General features: G+C 43.0%; 1 protein-coding gene across 2 annotated transcripts; it reads right to left on the reverse strand.

Moving 5' to 3' along the window:
• LOC115197667 (nicotinamide phosphoribosyltransferase) lies at window positions 1-20,452 on the reverse strand. 2 transcript variants are annotated; one of them, XM_029759415.1, is made up of 12 exons: window positions 20,307-20,452; window positions 13,648-13,804; window positions 13,081-13,184; window positions 12,746-12,874; window positions 6,918-7,076; window positions 4,239-4,375; window positions 3,680-3,905; window positions 2,845-2,964; window positions 2,379-2,519; window positions 818-952; window positions 410-469; window positions 1-351 (listed from the first exon to the last, which is right to left on the reverse strand). In XM_029759415.1, exons 1-12 carry the CDS (start codon window positions 20,352-20,354, stop codon window positions 298-300), a joined length of 1,470 nt encoding a protein of 489 aa, XP_029615275.1. In that variant the 5' UTR covers window positions 20,355-20,452; the 3' UTR covers window positions 1-297. The 2 variants fall into 2 exon arrangements, with proteins under 2 accessions (XP_029615275.1, XP_029615274.1); XM_029759414.1 differs by having other exon boundaries at window positions 1-469.

Below are 20,452 nucleotides of genomic sequence, written 5' to 3' on the forward strand. Positions count from 1 at the left end.
TTCATCTCAATAAAAGGTGATTTTTATATCATTTCTCAGTCATACATGTACATGATACATAGTTTCTTAGTTTATATATTTTTATCATTGTGCTAATTAAGTCTCTCTCTCTCTCTCTCTCTCTTTTTCTCAGGAAGATGTTGAGTGTTGTTTATTCTCATCCTTGGTGGTCAGTGCTGTACAGGGAGGTAGAAGGGATCCAGTCCTTTCTGCGTAGTATGTTGGAACATGTACAGGCCTCAATCTACAGACTCTTCCAGATCACAGTCCCTGATCTTAGCGTTGTCTCTGACCTCATCAATCTACAGACTCTTCCAGATCACAGTCCCTGATCTTAGCGTTGTCTCTGACCTCATCAATCTACAGACTCTTCCAGATCACAGTCCCTGATCTTAGCGTTGTCTCTGACCTCATCAAATGTATACGTCTTCAGTATCACTCCATTTCTGAAAACGGTTTGAAGCAGATCCTGGGGAAAGAAGAGCGGGAGAAAACATTACAATTTTTATTTTTATTTAACTAGGCAAATCAGTTAAGAACAAATTCTTATTTTCAATGACAGCCTACTAGGGAACTGTGGGTTAACTGCCTTGTTCAGGGGGAAGAACAACAGATGTTTACCTTGTCAGCTCAGGGATTTGATCCAGCAACCTTTCGGTTACTGGCCCAACACTCTAACCACTAGGCTACCTGCCGCCCCAATATGACTTTTAAACCACTCCATATTAGTCCCAATATTTATTTCTGTTCAAGCCTCAGAGAGTAATAAAAAGACATATCTATGGCTTTAGGACGACCACTTGTTTAAATGACTTACTGGACCGTATTCCTCCAGGGCCCCCTTCCCTTCTTCCAGTGTCACAAAGTCTCCTGTTGGTGTTCTGTGGAGCGACAGACGACCTTTCTTTGATCTTTTATTAGGGTCAGCAACAGGGTCCTTGAACACATTTAGCTGTAATCAAAAGAGCATAATACAACAGTAGTCACCAGATCACTTTCTGAGTCAAGATCACTTTCTGAGTCCTGATCACTTTCTCAGTCCAGATCACTTTCTGAGTCCAGATCACTTTCTGAGTCCAGATCACTTTCTGAGTCCAGATCACTTTCTCAGTCCAGATCACTTTCTGAGTCCAGATCACTTTCTCAGTCCAGATCACTTTCTGAGTCCAGATCACTTTCTGAGTCTAGATCACTTTCTGAGTCCAGATCACTTTCTCAGTCCAGATCACTTTCTGAGTCCAGATCACTTTCTCAGTCCAGATCACTTTCTCAGTCCAGATCACTTTCTGAGTCCAGATCACTTTCTGAGTCCATAGTCAAAATGCAAGCCGAGATCTACAATTCAGATTTTTCTTCTTCTCTCTAGTCATGGTTTTAAAAGTTTAGAAATCTCCCAGTAAGAAGTTTTCTGCGGCTTTCTTTTACACCTGCTATGTTATTGCTGCCACGGTCATCTGAGCCATCCGATCTGTTGTGATTACATCATGTAGGTCTGATATCTGATCGGAGGTTAACTTTACACTAATACAATTGGTCAACAACAGATTATGAATCCAAACAACTCAGATGTTACAAAGAGTCTTAAGATTCATTGTCTCTTTCTCTTAAGTGTTCCTGACCTGCACTGGTGAATATATACCTACAGTACACTCTCTGTCTGTCTGTCTGTCTGTCTGTCTGTCTGTCTGTCTGTCTGTCTGTCTGTCTGTCTGTCTCTGTCTGTCTCTCTCTCTCACAAACCAGGGTTTCTTCATCTCTCTCCCACTCTGACCATGTTTAGAATAATGTAATGCTTGTTAATGCTTTGTAACTTAAGCTCACGCCTTGTATAATGTTATCCTTCATTTTACAAAGTAATTAAATACACTTGTATTTAGAATTCCATTCTTATGACCATTCATTGAACTTAGTCAGCTAAATGTATAATACATGATTTAACGCTAGTGTTCTTGCACGTTGCCATCTATCTTATGGAGTCAGATCGTCCATGTTGATAGTCTAATTGCTTAGTGTTTATTACGGATCGCCATGTGACTGACGTATATATAACATGCTTACATATCAAATATTGCCCACTACAATAGTAATGAATTACAGTGTTATTACACAGGGATTAGAGCAGCTTTATATAAAGTATTAACAAAGACTTGGGCTCTTTCCCCAATTCATCTTTCCTCTCCTCCTCTCTCCTAGCCTCCTCAAAAACGTATTGGATGAGAAGGACGGAGGGGAGGGACCCTGGATCCTCTCCTCCAATGCTTTTTCGGAAGGAAGCAAGGAGAGAGGACACAAGGAATTGAGAACAGATGAATTGAGAAAGAGACATGAATTCACAACAATGTCCTCTCATGAAAATGACTGGACGTTCACTGACTCACCCCCAGTCCGTTGGTCACCACAAAGCTACACTTGAAGCAGCAGCTGAGCAGGTCCCGGGTCAGTTTTTGGAGTAGTGCACCGCCAGACCCAAAGCCCACGTTCTCTATACTCCACCTGTGTTTCTTCATCCCCGCCACGATCTGAAAAACGACAGAACACCCGAGGGGTGAGTTCAAGGTCATTTTACTGAACCAAGCCCTACTAATGCTATTCATTTAAAAGCAGTGGATTCCATTTCAATCTTACCCGGAAAAGCCTGGAGTGGTTCAAAGCTTCCAACAAGTAAGTCACACAACGGATTCAACTAATCCTATAGTCTCCAGTCAAGACTTTGATTAGTTGAATCAAGTGCGTGGCTCTCTGGTTACAATAAAACCTTAGAACAACAGATAGGATTGGACACCACTGGATAAGAGGTTAAGAAGGTAGGAGGCTCAGGTAGGCGGGTGAGTACAGTGAACATACCTCCTGCAGAGTGTTGATGTCCACACCATCCCCCTGGATGACTCGGATGTAAGGGGGTAGCACCTTGTAACCTTTGCTGTTCTCTGTGGTGCAGAACTTCCTCCCTAAAATCTCCAACACCTTGGAATCAGCAAGATGGTGGGAGACATGTTCATAGTTTTACTATCTCTTTAATGATATGAATGTATTTATAATGAACTGTAGTCAGAAGACTAACATCATAATGTTCCTACACAGTGCCAGTGATACTGCCAGTGATACTGCCAGTGATACTATCAGTGATACTGCCAGTGATACTGCCAGTGATACTATCAGTGATACTGCCAGTGATACTGCCGGTGATACTGCCGGTGATACTGCCAGTGATACTGCCGGTGATACTGCCAGTGATACTGCCAGTGATACTGCCAGTGATACTATCGGTGATACTGCCAGTGATACTACCGGTGATACTGCCAGTGATACTACCGGTGATACTGCCGGTGATACTGCCAGTGATACTACCGGTGATACTACCAGTGATACTGCCGGTGATACTGCCGGTGATACTGCCAGTGATACTGCCGGTGATACTGCCAGTGATACTGCCAGTGATACTGCCAGTGATACTGCCAGTGATACTATCGGTGATACTGCCAGTGATACTACCGGTGATACTGCCAGTGATACTACCAGTGAGACTCATTCCCTTTCTCCATTAGAACCAGGGGGAAAAAACGAGGACAAAAAGAGAACTAAACAGAACCAGGACCGATGGTTCATCAACGTGTTTCCACCACCAATGGACTGTTGTAAACTACTAACGCTAGGTGATGATTTATCTATCCTTCTTTACCTTGAGGACAGTATCTAATGGGTCTCCTGAGTCTGGCCTGATGACCAAGGGTGCGTCGGCGCTGCGGGACTCGATGAGGCTCCTGAGGTCCTCTCCCCAGATCTTCTCACAGGCGTTGTAGATATCATAGCTGTCGCTGACGATGGACACGGGCACGTTGGGGAACTGCCTCACAATGTGCTCGAAGGCATCTCTCTCGTGGTCCTTACCCCAGGCGGTGATGGTGCTGGTAATAATATATTTATCCGTTGGTAAGCAATACAGTATATTTGGTAGAGCAAGAAATCACTTAAACCAAAGCGTGACTTAAATCGGTTTGAGAAACACAGAGGAACAGTAGTACAATACAAAACCCAGAAGAGGGAGCTAGATAGCATGCTTTGAAAATCATAGTGAGAGTAGATGAGTTCTCTGGAATGAATTAAAAAAGTTCAACTGACATGTTGACGGCCATGTACATACAAAAATCAGTCAATTTCTACAGTGTGATTGCTTGCTTTAGCTCTAATCTGTGCTAACTGTGCTCTACCCGCTGTGTCTACCTGTGTCTCTGTGTTACCTGTGCTCTGCAGCTGGCACAGAGAAGCCTGGCACAGGGTCTTTGGTGCCGTAGTACTTCTTAATGACACAGATACCAGCCACCGTGTCTGTGCCTTTAAAGTTCACCAGGTGGGCAGATGCTCCGATGCCAGCAGTCTGAAACCAGACAAAAACATTACGTGACAGGAACAACTAAATAGTACGGCTGTGTACTAGTGGTGTATGTATAGAAGATGAGAAACTGAACAGGTGTTTTGATTACAAAGGGTGTGTTTATTTACTATGGAGTGCCAGAGTGTGCTCAGAGTGCACTCTGGGCGTTCGTAAACTCCGAGCGTTGTCAGATTGTCTATTAGTAAATTCAGAGCGTTTAGCTCTCGGAGCGTTCAGAGCGCACACTGGACGCTCTGGTCGAGGAGTAGGGCTGATCCGAGCGTTCTGACCTCACAACGGCTGTCAAGCACCCAAGCTAACTTGCTAACGTTGGCTAGCTTTGTAGCTACTTCCAGACACAAATGAGAGAACACCTCACTCTGACCATTTTACTCTCCCTAGCAGAGCTGGTTAGGCTGTTTTCATGTTGTCTAGAGCGTCGGTGACTGTACCTGTGCTGCTGGCAACAATTTAATAACGTTTTTGACATATAACACCGGTCATATTCAATGGGTGTTGCGCGTTCAAAAATGAATCCGTTATTTTGGGGTGGCAGGTAGCCTAGTGGTTAGAGTGGAGGGGAGGCAGGTAGCCTAGTGGTTAGAGTGGAGGGGTGGCAGGTAGCCTAGTGGTTAGAGTGGAGGGGAGGCAGGTAGCCTAGTGGTTAGAGTGGAGGGGTGGCAGGTAGCCTAGTGGTTAGAGTGGAGGGGTGGCAGGTAGCCTAGTGGTTAGAGTGGAGGGGCGGCAGGTAGCCTAGTGGTTAGAGTGGAGGGGAGGCAGGTAGCCTAGTGGTTAGAGTGGAGGGGTGGCAGGTAGCCTAGTGGTTAGAGTGGAGGGGAGGCAGGTAGCCTAGTGGTTAGAGTGGAGGGGCGGCAGGTAGCCTAGTGGTTAGAGTGGAGGGGCGGCAGGTAGCCTAGTGGTTAGAGTGGAGGGGTGGCAGGTAGCCTAGTGGTTAGAGTGGAGGGGCGGCAGGTAGCCTAGTGGTTAGAGTGGAGGGGTGGCAGGTAGCCTAGTGGTTAGAGTGGAGGGGAGGCAGGTAGCCTAGTGGTTAGAGTGGAGGGGAGGCAGGTAGCCTAGTGGTTAGAGTGGAGGGGTGGCAGGTAGCCTAGTGGTTAGAGTGGAGGGGAGGCAGGTAGCCTAGTGGTTAGAGTGGAGGGGCGGCAGGTAGCCTAGTGGTTAGAGTGGAGGGGCGGCAGGTAGCCTAGTGGTTAGAGTGGAGGGGAGGCAGGTAGCCTAGTGGTTAGAGTGGAGGGGCGGCAGGTATCCTAGTGGTTAGAGTGGAGGGGAGGCAGGTAGCCTAGTGGTTAGAGTGGAGGGGCGGCAGGTAGCCTAGTGGTTAGAGTGGAGGGGAGGCAGGTAGCCTAGTGGTTAGAGTGGAGGGGCGGCAGGTAGCCTAGTGGTTAGAGTGGAGGGGCGGCAGGTAGCCTAGTGGTTAGAGTGGAGGGGAGGCAGGTAGCCTAGTGGTTAGAGTGGAGGGGCGGCAGGTAGCCTAGTGGTTAGAGTGGAGGGGCGGCAGGTAGCCTAGTGGTTAGAGTGGAGGGGTGGCAGGTAGCCTAGTGGTTAGAGTGGAGGGGTGGCAGGTAGCCTAGTGGTTAGAGTGGAGGGGAGGCAGGTAGCCTAGTGGTTAGAGTGGAGGGGAGGCAGGTAGCCTAGTGGTTAGAGTGGAGGGGTGGCAGGTAGCCTAGTGGTTAGAGTGGAGGGGCGGCAGGTAGCCTAGTGGTTAGAGTGGAGGGGAGGCAGGTAGCCTAGTGGTTAGAGTGGAGGGGTGGCAGGTAACCTAGTGGTTAGAGTGGAGGGGTGGCAGGTAGCCTAGTGGTTAGAGCGTTGGGCCAGTAACCGAAAGGTTGCTGGATCGAATCACCGAGCTGACAATCTGTTGTAAAAATCTGTCGTTCTGCCCCTGAACAAGGCAATTAACCCATTGTTCCCCAGTAGGCCGTCATTGTAAATAAGAATTTGTTCTTAACTGACTTGCCTAGTTAAATAAAGGTTATATTTAAGATAAAATAAAATTCTGCACTCTGAAATGGGAGTAGATAGCGATAGGGTATTTATGAACGCACCCAAAGTGTTGTTGAGAAGAGGAAGGTTTCCCAAACTTGGTCCTGGGGCCCCCCTTGGTCCTGGGGCCCCCCTTGGTCCTGGGGCCCCCTTTGGTCCTGGGGCCCCCCTTGGTTCTGGGGCCCCCTTTGGGTGAACTTTTTTTGTTTTATTTTTGTCCTAACACTACACAGCTGATTCAAATCATCAAAGCCCAGGACTAAGTTTGGGAAACCTTGGCGTAGAGTAGTGTTTCTCAAACCTTTACTTTGGGACCCCGAGACATTTTACAATTTTGTTTTAGCCCTGAATTAGCCCACCTGCCTTACCTAGTCAAGAGCTTGATGAATAGATCAAATACATGGAACAGCTGAGGAAAGGTTTGGGAAAGGGCCTTTGTTTGACCCCAGGTTGACCTGCTGCATTATGCTATCCATGTATGTTGTATGCACAGTATGATGAATCCAACACTATTATCATAATTATCATCCATTACAGTAAGTACCTCTTGAGATGAGACTCCCCTGTAGCCAAAGTCATGTAGCTTATACTCCAGTTTGTGCAGGTTCCCTGATGTCTCCAGTAGATACCTGGCTAGGATTTTCTTCTGCTCTCTGGAGTTAGTAGCTACTGTGATGGGGTACCAGATCTGCACCAGGATTGTCTGTTAGGAAGAAGAAGAGAGGACGTTAGTGGTGTAAACGGTCTGGTCGAGAAGGAGAAGAAAAGAGGAGGTTAGCGGTGTAAACGGTCTGGTAGAGAAGGAGAAGAAGAGAGGAGGTTAGCGGTGTAAACAGTCTGGTAGAGAAGGAGAAGAAGAGAGGAGGTTAGCGGTGTAAACAGTCTGGTAGACAAGAAGAAGAGAGGAGGTTAGCGGTGTAAACAGTCTGGTAGAGAAGGAGAAGAAGAGAGGAGGTTAGCGGTGTAAACAGTCTGGTAGAGAAGGAGAAGAAGAGAGAAGGTTAGCGGTGTAAACGGTCTGGTAGAGAAGGAGAAGAAGAGAGGAGGTTAGCGGTGTAAACGGTCTGGTAGAGAAGGAGAAGAAGAGAGGAGGTTAGCGGTGTAAACGGTCTGGTAGAGAAGGAGAAGAAGAGAGGAGGTTAGCGGTGTAAACGGTCTGGTAGAGAAGGAGAAGAAGAGAGGAGGTTAGCGGTGTAAACGGTCTGGTAGAGAAGGAGAAGAAGAGAGGAGGTTAGCGGTGTAAACGGTCTGGTAGAGAAGGAGAAGAAGAGAGGAGGTTAGCGGTGTAAACGGTCTGGTAGAGAAGGAGAAGAAGAGAGGAGGTTAGCGGTGTAAACGGTCTGGTAGAGAAGGAGAAGAAGAGAGGAGGTTAGCGGTGTAAACGGTCTGGTAGAGAAGGAGAAGAAGAGAGGAGGTTAGCGGTGTAAACGGTCTGGTAGAGAAGGAGAAGAAGAGAGGAGGTTAGCGGTGTAAACGGTCTGGTAGAGAAGGAGAAGAAGAGAGGAGGTTAGCGGTGTAAACGGTCTGGTAGAGAAGGAGAAGAAGAGAGGAGGTTAGCGGTGTAAACGGTCTGGTAGAGAAGGAGAAGAAGAGAGGAGGTTAGCGGTGTAAACGGTCTGGTAGAGAAGGAGAAGAAGAGAGGAGGTTAGCGGTGTAAACGGTCTGGTAGAGAAGGAGAAGAAGAGAGGAGGTTAGCGGTGTAAACGGTCTGGTAGAGAAGGAGAAGAAGAGAGGAGGTTAGTGGCTTCTATGATGGGCTAACAGATCTGTACCAGTATGGTCTGAGAGAGGAAGAGAGGAAAGAGTTGGTGATGCTGGGGAAAGTAGTCTCTTTAGTCCATCATGGACATGAATCAGCCCTACCTACTATACAACATGTATAGATAAATACAAATCAAACACTTACAGGTGGACCATACTTGCGAACATAAGCAAGAATTTAACATTAAACAAGTTCACACGCACAAAATCCATATCAACGAATTAAAATTGTCGATTTACTTGCATGTGACATAAATTGAAATTGTAGCTGGTCCCATCAGATAAAATGGCACAGGTTAGCCCTTTGCTAACCTCACCAGGTGGCAGTGATTACATCCTGGCACAAATTCTGCAGCCAATTAAAATCGTAGACGTAGTTGGACGTGTTCCAACACTCGTTCATGGAAGCGTCCTTAAAATACCTCAGTCCAACAGCACGTTCTGATCATCAAAGCAACTAGGCTATCACGTGTATTCAACTGACTGGTCAAATTGCTCTCTGTGTGAAGTGCATAGTCCATGTAATTGTCGCAGATTGTGGCAAGATTTCGAATCTCAGATGAGCCCCCCCCCCTGAACTGAAATGTAGAAATGTGTGTGTGTGTGTGTTGGAAAGGGACGTAGCCAACAGCTTGAAAATGAAAAAGGAATTGAATTTCATCCTTGCACACAAACACACTGCTATTGCCTGCATTATTATAATAATCCACTTTGTCACATGCGTTTTGAATCGAGCATCAAGGACCGGCATTTAACAGTTTTTTCCTCAACAAAAAAGGTTGATGCGAGGTGGGCTCGAAATCACGGTTAAAAAACACTATATATAACGAATTTGAATTCGGAGGGCAGAAATTATTAAATATTAAAGCATTAGACCTTTCACTAAAGGCATCAGTTATACAAAAGTTATACTTAAATCCGAAATGGTTCTCTAGTAAATTAGTAAGAATGTCTCACCCCATGTTCAAGAATGACCTTTTTCCCTTTATTCAGATTACAACTGCTCACTTTCGGTTATTTGAAAATGAAATCATCTCCAAAATATCATTATTTTTTAACAAGCCTTAGAATGTTGGTTGCAATTTCAGTTTAATCCATCTGAAAAGACAGAACAAATAATACAACAAATATTGTGGTTAAACTCAACTATACTAACTGATTAAAAAAAACATATTTTTCAATAAATTTTAAATAAGGCATAATTTTTGTAAATTATATCATAAATAGGACTGGTGGAGTTATGTCACACATGCAGCTAACACAGACATATGGAAATGTCTGCTCTACCCAAAATTACAACCAACTAATTGCAGCATTACCATAATAACAGAAAAGGCAAGTAGAAGGGGGAAAAAGCAAGGAACTTGTCAGTTGGCCCTGCATTAAAGACCATAAACGGTTAAAGAAAATTGTGATAAATAAAAACATATACCAATTTAATTTAAGGACCAAAAAATTGACAGCTGTGCCATATAAATTGCAAAATAGTTGGGAAGAGATTTTCGATGAACCGATTCCATGGCACATGGTTTATGAATTGATACGCAAAACAACGGCGGATTCAAAACTTCACCTTTTTCAATGTAAATTATTATACAAAATTCTTGCAACCAATAAAATGTTATATATATTGGGAATACAATCTTTCCAACTCTGCAGATTTTGCTGTGAGGAGGCAGAATCATTAGATCCTTTATTCTGGTATTGTCCATATGTAGCTCGTTTTTGGTCACAGGTCCAGGAATGGCTGAAGAATTGCAACATTTACCCAGAACTAACGCTGCAGATAGCAATACTGGGGGATTTGAAAAGTCATAGTCAATCAATAATATAATAATTATTTTATCTTTAATTTACAATCTGTAGAAGCTATGAGAATAGAAAGGTTCAGTACTTTTGCGAAGCATCACAGCACAGTTGAAAAATATATGTCTGCTAGAAATCCAAAATGGAGGGTGTTAAGAGATAGATGGGAGTGGTTGAATGGAGCTGAAGGGTGGGACTAATAACAACAAGATAACCAATATAAAACATACGAGGTCTGTAAAATGTATATAGGTTCAGAAATGTTGTGAAATAGCACAGTTACAAATAGAAATCAAACTGGATGGACATCAGAAATAGAGGAAGGAATAAAAACAAACAAAATATAACTATTGTAAAATAGATTGTGTCTGTAAAATGTGTATAATATGTATAAACTGAAGGTAGAAGCCTAAGTGTTATTGTTTATTAGTTTACACCAATTGGGGGAGGGGTGGTAGGGTTTTCTGGGAATAATTTAAAAAAATTCAACAACAAAAAAAGGTGTGTAAATGTATAAATGGGTATGTACATTATCGTTCAAAAGTTTGGGGTCACTTAGAAATTTCCTTGTTTTTGAAAGAAAAGCACATTTTTGGCCATTAAAATAACATCACATTGATCAGAAATACAGTGTAGACATTGATAATGTTGTAAATGACTATTGTAGCTGGAAACAGCTGATTTTCAATAGAATATCTACATAGGCGTACAGAGGCCCATTATCAGCAACCATCACTCCTGTGTTCCAATGGCACGTTGTGTTAGCTAATCCAAGTTTATCATTTTAAAAAGGCTAATTGATCATTAGAAAACCCTTTTGCAATTATGTTAGCACAGCTGAAAATTGAGGTGCTGATTAAAGAAGCAATAAAACTGGCCTTCTTTAGACTAGTTGAGTATTTGGAGCGTCAGCATTTGTGGGTTCGATTACAGGCTCAAAATGGCCAGAAACAAAGACCTTTCTTCTGAAACTCGTCAGTCTAGTCTTGTTCTGAGAAATGAAGGCTATTCCATGTGAGAAAATGCCAAGAAACTGAAGATCTCGTACAACGCTGTGTACAGAACAGCGCAAACTGTCTCTAACCAGTATAGAAAAAGGAGTGGGAGGCCCCAGTGCACAACCGAGCAAGAGGACAAGTAAATTAGAGTGTCTAGTTTGAGAAACAGACGCCTCACAAGTCCTCAACTAGCAGCTTTATTAAATAGTACCCGCAAAACACCAGTCTCAACGTCAACAGTGAAGAGGCGACTCTGGGATGCTGGCCTTCTATGCAGAGTTCCTCTGTCTAGTGTCTGTGTTCTTTTGCCCATCTTAATCTTTTATTTTTATTGGCCAGTCTGAGATATGGCTTTTTCTTTGCAACTCTGCCTAGAAGGCCAGCATCCCGGAGTGTAAGTATGTATGTATGTATATGGATACATGTATTTACCCCCAAAATATATGGGGGATTGGAAATGGGGGTCGGTAGACCTTGTGAATGTTGACCGGTTTAAAGGTCTTACTCACATCGGCTGCGGAGAGCATGATCACACAGTCTTCCGGAACAGCTGGTGCTCTCATGCATGTTTCAGTGTTATTTGCCTTGAAGCGAGCATAGAAGTAGTTTTGCTTGTCTGGTAGGCTCGTGTCACTGGGCAGCTCTCGGCTGTGCTTCCCTTTGTAGTCTGTAATGGTTTGCAAGCTCTGCCACATCTGACGAGCGTCAGAGCCAGTGTAGTAGGATTCAATCTTAGTCCTGTATTAACGCTTTGTCTGTTTGATGGTTCGTCGGAGGGCATAGCGGGATTTCTTATAAACTTCTGGGTTAGAGTCCCGCTCCTTGAAAGCGGCAGCTCTAGCCTTTAGCTCAGTGCGGATGATGCCTGTTATCCATGGCTTCTGGTTGGGGTATGTACGTGCGGTCACTGTGGGGACGACGTCATCGATGCACTTATTGATGAAGCCTATGACTGATGTGGTGTACTCCTCAATGCCATCAGAGGAATCCCGGAACATATTCCAGTCTGTGCTAGCAAAACAGTCCTGTAGCTTAGCATCTGCTTCCTCTGACCACTTTTTTTATTGATTTAGTCACTGGTGCTTCCTGCTTCAAGTAGCCTAGTAAAGGATGCCTCTGTGCAATATTGCCACAAAATATTTTGTTACAGACCAATGCTAAACCTTGAATAAAAATATTTTAAGAAATGCCATTGGTTGGTGGATTTAAAATCTAATATCATTGATAGGCTGAAGCAGAAGTTGTGCCAGGATGTAATCACTGTCACTTAGTGAGGTTACATGCAAGTAAATCATCTATTTTAATAGGTGGATACTTTAAATGCGTGCTTATGTTTGAAGTATGGCCCCGGGCTCTTTTATAAACCTTGCATCTTATTGTTGATATATATTAAGGAGCCTCTGCCCTGACATTTTCTACCATGAGCAAGATATAAATAGACAACAATGCACTAAGCATCTGTCCAGATGAAGCTGTTTCCTAAGGACATGTGCCAGATATAAAAACAGTGCTGAAGCATGTCTCAAAGATGCTATGGTAATGTCATAGTGAAAAAGGGGGTTAGGCACCGATTAGAGGCCTAATCCCAGATCTGTTAGTGCCCTCTTGCCAACTCCTATGGTCACTGTCGCATGAGGAGTTGGCAAAACAGCAAAGACAGATCTGGGACCAGGCTAAGAAGCCATATAAAATTCAATTCAATTCAAAGGGCTTTAACGGCATTGGGAAACATATGTTTACATTGCCAAAGCAAGTGAAATCGATAATAAACAAAAGTGAAATAAACAATCAAACATTTCTAACTAACCTCTACCCAGTTGGTGAGCCAGTAGCATTCTGGGTCAGTGCTCTCCACAGTGAAGAGGACATTACCCCTGGGGATCACACTACCCTCAGGAACAGCCTTGATTTCAATGGGCAGATGGCCGTCATACTTCTGAAACACAAAAACTCAGGGATCCGTACTGTAGCATGATTAGACCGCAGAACATTAGATGGTTTTGGGTTATGATAGAGTACGAACATTTATAAGCACAGTCCTTCATTTAAAAAATGTTTTTAAATCTAAACTATTAACAAAAATATTACATGTAGCTCCTTTAACATGCAATACACACAAAAAACCCTCTGCTGCCCTTGTACCTCCAGTATGTACTCCCAGCCCTTTTCGTTGAACACATCATCCTGAAAGTGTTCACGGTAAACTTCCTTTGCTTCTGTGATCTTCTGTGAAGTCACCACTTTCCCTGGGAAGGTGAGAGATGACAGATACGGGCGGTCAACACATGGAGGATGTGGGAAAGATGGAAAACGTGTAATTGTGAGAGGAAGCTGGGACCAAATGTTTTTAAAGTTAAGAATAAGACAGTATAAATTGTAAAAGTGGTGTACTAGGTGTGTACTTGGTGTGTACTAGTGTTGCACTAGGTGTGTACTAGGTTTGTACTAGTGGCGTTCTAATGGCGTTCTAGTGACGTTCTAATGGCGTTCTAGTGGCGTTCTAGTGGCGTTCTAGTGACGTTTTAGTGGCGTTCTAGTGGCGTTCTAGTGACGTTCTAGTGGCGTTCTAATGGCATTCTAGTTTTGTTCTAATGGCGTTCTAGTAAAGGTTCTAGTGACGTTCTAGTGGCGTTCTAGGTGCTGCTCTTTTTCATGGTCCTTCGAGCCGAATGGTGAATTTAGTAATAATAAGAATGATATTTGTCTTACCTTTCAGATACTTATGAAGGATATACTGAAGTCCATAAAATACAGTTTTATCATATTTCACTTTCTGAATCTTAGTGGATTCGGTTTTCTTTGCCCGACACTCAAAGTAGGAGTAAACCTTGCTGGTGTTGGGAGGGTACTGCTTGTAATGTGTGACCTGAAATTAGATTATAGAAATACATTTAATGACAATTATAAGCTGGGTGGTTCGAGCACTGAATACTGATTGGCTGACAGACGTGGTATATCAGACCGTATACCACGTATATGACAAAACACTGCTCTAATTACGTTGGTAAACAGTTTATAATAGCAATAAGGCACCTCTGGGGTTTGTGGTATATGGCCAATATACCATGGCGTCGTGCATAAGAACTATCCCTTAGCCGTGCTATATTGGCCACATACCACACCCCCTCGGGCCTTATTACTTAATAATACCACAGCGTTGTTGAATACTCATTTCTGATTGGCTAGAAAAGCATTCTAGAATGGACAATAAAACCAGATAACAGGACAGTTGGAAAATATATCGGGACACCTTGCGATCATGACGCAATATGCACCTACACATGCAGACCATACTTGCTACAAAGTTACAGAAAGCTAAACCAACAACCACACAAACTGAAATAGGATACATTGTAAACACAGGTCCAATGATGAAAAATGTAGTTGCTAGCTAGCAATTGATTAGGTTTTTTTTTGTTGCAGAGACTGGAGCATCTGATGACCTGAGTGATGAGTGACGAACATGAATTTCTCCAGTCCCTACTGTAGTCATGACACAAGTGGCGCTATGCTGTCAAATCCTCCCACATGAAATGTCTAGTTTGACCAGCTCTTTTCAGCGACTGATATTGTTTTAATTCGATTGTCATATTGGCACGTTTTGCCATCAACAAACTATTTAACTAGCTTCTAGCCTAGTGTTTGATATGCAATATGAACTTATTTAGGCCGTCATTGTAAATAAGAATTTGTTCTTAACGAACTTGCCTAGTTAAATTACATCGAACGAACGACTGGGTTGCATCTCTAGCGATGAAAAGTATGATTTAGCTTAAAAAAAATACAAAAAATGTTTTCTTTGGTAACTGTGGGATAAGTGGGATAAACACCTCCGTTCTGTACATTACCTTGGAAAAATGTACTCTGCAAAGGGACGAGGCGGACGTCATCCATCATTTCCAAGGTAATGTAAAGAACGTCAGAGTTTATCCCTTACTAATTTGACAATACTGAAACTTCATGGTCTCACACTCACTTAACATTAAGTGTCCCTCCAACCTGCTTTACATTCTGTAGAAATCTACAGTCAGAAGAAAACATGCAGATATCTGTACAGGTGTATAATAAACAGGAAGCAGATAAGTAATATTTGCTCCCCTCCTGTACTCCCTGTTCACCCACGACTGCATGGCCAGGCACGACTCCAACACCATCATTAAGTTTACTGACGACACAACAGTGGTAGACCTGATCACCGACAACGACGAGACAGCCTATAGGGAGGAGGTCAGAGACCTGGCCGGGTGGTGCCAGAATAACAACCTATCCCTCAACGTGATCAAGACTAAGGAGATGATTGTGGACTACAGGAAAAGGAGCACTGAGCACGTCCCCATTCTCATCGACGGGGCTGTAGTGGAGCAGGTTGAGAGCTTCAAATTCCTTGGTGTCCACATCAACAACAAATTAGAATGGTCCAAACACACCAAGACAGTCGTGGAGAGGGCACGACAAAGCCTATTCCCCCTCAGGAAACTAAAAAGATTTGGCATGGGTCCTGAGATCCTCAAAAGGTTCTACAGCTGCACTATCGAGAGCATCCTGACCGGTTGCATCACTGCCTGGTATGGTAATTGCTCGGCCTCCGACCGCAAGGCACTACAGAGGGCAGTGCGTACGGCCCAGTACATCACTGGGGCTAAGCTGCCTGCCATCCAGGACCTATATAATAGGCAGTGTCAGGGGCAGTGTCATAATAGGCAGTGTCAGTGTCAGTGCCCTAAAATTTGTCAAAGACTCCAGCCACCCTAGTCATAGACTGTTCTCTCTGCTACCGCATGGCAAGCAGTACCGGAGTGCCAAGTCTAGGACAAAAAGGCTTCTCAACAGTTTTTAGCCCCAAGCCATAAGACTCCTGAACAGGTAACCAAATGGCTATCCGGACTATTTGCATTGTGTGCCCCCCCCCCTGCTACTCTCTGTTTATCATATATGCATAGTCACTTTAACTATACATTCATGTACATACTACCTCAACTGTCCCGACCAACCAGTGCTCCCGCACATTGGCTAACCGAGCTATCTGCATTGTGTCCCGCCACCCCCTCTTTTACGCTACTGCTACTCTCTGTTCATCATATATGCATAGTCACTTTAACCATATCTACATGTACATACTACCTCAATCAGCCTGACTAACCGGTGTCTGTATATAGCCTCGCTACTGTTATTTTCAAGTCTTTTTACTGTTGTTTTATTTCTTTACTTACCTACACACACACACACACACACATACTTTTTCGCACTATTGGTTAGAGCCTGTAAGTAAGCATGTCACTGTAAGGTCTACACCTGTTGTATTCGGCGCACGTGACAAATACACTTTGATTTGATTTGATTGTTTGGGGACTTGGGGTCATCAAAAATCTGCAGTTTCCAGCAGGTGTATACAATTTTCTCCTTTGCCCAGGAGAAAAATAACTTTACTGTTGGTTAAATAAACCGACCGAGATTATGTTATATTTGTTTTATTAAATAACCATCCCACTCTTCCTCTGCATGCTCTGTGCTAGTGACCTTTGGTATCACTGGCAGCAACTGTCCTACCCTTCTCGTCACCCTGATGAATTTAAACTCTAAATGTCACCCAGTTATACCCTGTCTCTGACCTACTCTGCTCCTGCTCTGTGGGACCTGACTGAGTACTGTCAAAACAAAAGCATAAACAAACGCAAGACAGGAACTAAAAACTATTGACAACATGACCATTCTTGTTGGTGAAGTCTTTGTGATAGTACAGATGTAGGATCTTAATTTGATCACCCAGTTGTTGCAGGAAACTTGGAAATGCAAACTTGTAGTGTATATTCAATGTTTTAAAAAGGCTTCTAAAGGCTTGTAATTTCCACTTGAAAAATTCAGACTTGATTTGCCCTAACTAAAAATGTATCAACCCCTACTAAATTGTCCATTAACTATAATCCACACAATAATTCACATTTCCTGTTGCTGCAGGATTATTTTCCTGCTGTGAGAAAATAATGAATATCATACACCTGTATGCCAAACAAACTGTCTGCATGCTATTTATAATATAATGCCAAGGTAATCAAAGAGGTGTTCTGTCCAAAGCTACTTGTTTCTGACCAGCAGCTCCAAAAGCAACAACATTTATTGTAAATGAGGTGAACTGTGGAGACCATTGTGTTCACTTCTTAAAGGAGAAGTTTCCTTTTTTACAATCCAATTATGTATTTTTTTGTTATTGTTATAGAAAGGCCCAGACACCTTTTTTTGTGATTTGAAATGTTTTTAAGAAACTTACCCCAAACAGCAAATCACTTCCTCATCCTTGTTGTGTAGTGTGGGGACCCCACGAAAAACATGCTCCAAAATACCCAAATACGTCCTTTTAGAAACGGCAAGGTCTTTAGATGTTGTACACATGAAATTGTGTAATTCCGAACTTTATCTGCAATGTTATATTCACTTTTGCCCAACATGTTTGCCCTATCCAGCTGTTCCATTCTCAGTGTAGCCTGCTGCTACAGGTAACTGCCAAAATAACGGAAACAACTATATAAAGTGTCTTAATAGCACGTTGGGCCACAACAAGCCGCCAGAACAGCTTCAATGTGCTTCCTGTGTGAAAGCACTCCATACTTTCAATATACTTTGTATCCTTCATTTACTCAAGTGTTTCCTTTATTTTGGTAGAAATATAAAAGAAGAATGGACGGAGAGGTATCGCTCGTGTCTAAACAAAATGGAAAATAACGTTGCGGATAAAGTTGGGAACGACAAAATGTCTTCATCACTAATACTGAGAGCTTTGCCGTTTCTAAAATGACGTTGGTTGTTTTTGGAGCCTTTGTTCATGTTTTTTTTGCAGAGGCCCCAACACTACACAACGAGGATGAGGAATTGATTTGCTGTCTGGACACTTCTCCTTTAATCCCTTTAAAAAGTATAAGAGCTTGTTTCAGTCGTCACAGTAGTTTCAGTTTGAGTAGTTTATATTAATAAGTCTGTTGCCAAGCCAACTTCTATCTGACGGGCATCAATAAAAAGTGATTGTTTTGGAAATAAACTTCTCATTAAGGCACTCCCAGTTTGTAACGTCTGTGGCAGCTCTAAAACAGAACAACTCGACAGTACTGTCAGCATATCAGGCCTTGAAATCCAAGGGCAGATTAAATCCTTGTCCTCAAATGGCAACAAGTCTAAACGGATATTGAAGAATCTATCTGAGCATATCGACTATAACGATTATAGCCAACATCAGGTCATACCAATGTATCACCATATCTATAAGCTATGTAGCTGGCTGTGGTTCCTGCTAGTACTGTGATTTAGTACAAGGATACACTGTAACAAGGTGCAGCCAGATCCTTTACTTTAATATGACATACAGTTGTGTAAAGTACTTAAGTAAAAAATACTTGAAAGTACTACTTAGGTATTTTTTGGGGGGTATCTGTACTTTACTATTTATATTTTTGACAACTTTTACTTTTACTTCACTACATTTCCTAAAGGAAATTATGCACTTTTTACTCCATATATTTTCCCCTGACAACCAAAAGTATGCGTTACATTTTGAATGCTTAGTAGGACAGGAAAATGGTCTAATTCACATACTTATCAAGAGAACATCCCTGGTCATCCCTACTACCTCTGATCTGGAGGACTCACTAAACAGAGAACATCCCTGGTCATCCCTACTGCCTCTGATCTGGAGGACTCACTAAACAGAGAACATCCCTGGTCATCCCTACTGCCTCTGATCTGGAGGACTCACTAAACAGAGAACATCCCTGGTCATCCCTACTGCCTCTGATCTGGAGGACTCACTAAACAGAGAACATCCCTGGTCATCCCTACTACCTCTGATCTGGAGGACTCACTAAACAGAGAACATCCCTGGTCATCCCTACTGCCTCTGATCTGGAGGACTCACTAAACAGAGAACATCCCTGGTCATCCCTACTGCCTCTGATCTGGAGGACTCACTAAACAGAGAACATCCCTGGTCATCCCTACTGCCTCTGATCTGGAGGACTCACTAAACAGAGAACATCCCTGGTCATCCCTACTGCCTCTGATCTGGAGGACTCACTAAACAGAGAACATCCCTGGTCATCTCTACTGCCTCTGATCTGGAGGACTCACTAAACAGAGAACATCCCTGGTCATCCCTACTGCCTCTGATCTGGAGGACTCACTAAACAGAGAACATCCCTGGTCATCTCTACTGCCTCTGATCTGGATGACTCACTAAACAGAGAACATCCCTGGTCATCCCTACTGCCTCTGATCTGGAAGACTCACTAAACAGAGAACATCCCTGGTCATCCCTACTGCCTCTGATCTGGAGGACTCACTAAACAGAGAACATCCCTGGTCATCCCTACTGCCTTTGATCTGGAGGACTCACTAAACAGAGAACATCCCTGGTCATCCCTACTGCCTCTGATCTGGAGGACTCACTAAACAGAGAACATCCTTGGTCATCCCTACTGCCTCTGATCTGGAGGACTCACTAAACAGAGAACATCCCTGGTCATCCCTACTACCACTGATCTGGAGGACTCACTAAACAGAGAACATCCCTGGTCATCCCTACTGCCTCTGATCTGGAGGACTCACTAAACACATGATTCATTTGTAAATGATGTCTACGTGCCTGCCCCAGCTATCCGTAAAAAAAAGGAAACTGTAAATGGTGCCGTCTGGTTTGCTTAATATAAGGAATTTGAAATGATTTATACTTTTACTTTTGATATTTAAGTATATATTAACAATAACATTTACTTTTGTTAATTAAGTATATTTAAAACCAAATGCTTTTAGAATTTTACTCATGTAGTATTTCACTGGGTCACTTTTACTTGAGTCATTTTCTATTAAGGTGTCTTTACCTTTACTTCCCACCACTGATGACATTAATTCAACGTACTACGGCCACTATGTTAAAAGACATGGCAAGAAAAACACTAAAGAATATATTTTTTAAAACACACAGATAAAATGTTGATCTGGGCTGGGTTCAATGGTTTATTACAGCTTGTAATGTTCATGTTTCACTGTAAACAGAAAGCTATAGGAATTACTTTCATTTTCATTTCTGATGAAGAGATACCATTATTCTAACTTTCAATATAATGGGCTCTTAGAATATTATTCCGACTTCAGGTGACCATAAAACTCAGATATAATACTGTAGCTAATGTTACGTTATAGCAAAAAAAATAATGTAAGTTTATCATAGACGATTTGGCTTTGCTGGGTGTTCTTGCATTACACCTTCAAATATATTACAATCAATTAGAACCACCACACACTTAAGACATAATTTCACGAGACATAGTCCTAGATATACTACTGTCGCTAACTAGTGCGTAAACCCAGTGTATAATTTCACTCGCCTTGTATGAATCGGTAGCCAGCAGGAAATTAAAGTCTCCGTGCTCCATGTTCCCCTCGTGATTGTAAAATCTGATTGCTGAAGGGCGGAGACACTCATCCACGCGCTGTCGGATCTAAAGTACAAACAGAGATGAAGAGGCGAAGC

This window comes from Salmo trutta, chromosome 7 (genome assembly GCF_901001165.1).
Source record: "Salmo trutta chromosome 7, fSalTru1.1, whole genome shotgun sequence".
NCBI classification, from domain to species: domain Eukaryota; kingdom Metazoa; phylum Chordata; class Actinopteri; order Salmoniformes; family Salmonidae; genus Salmo; species Salmo trutta.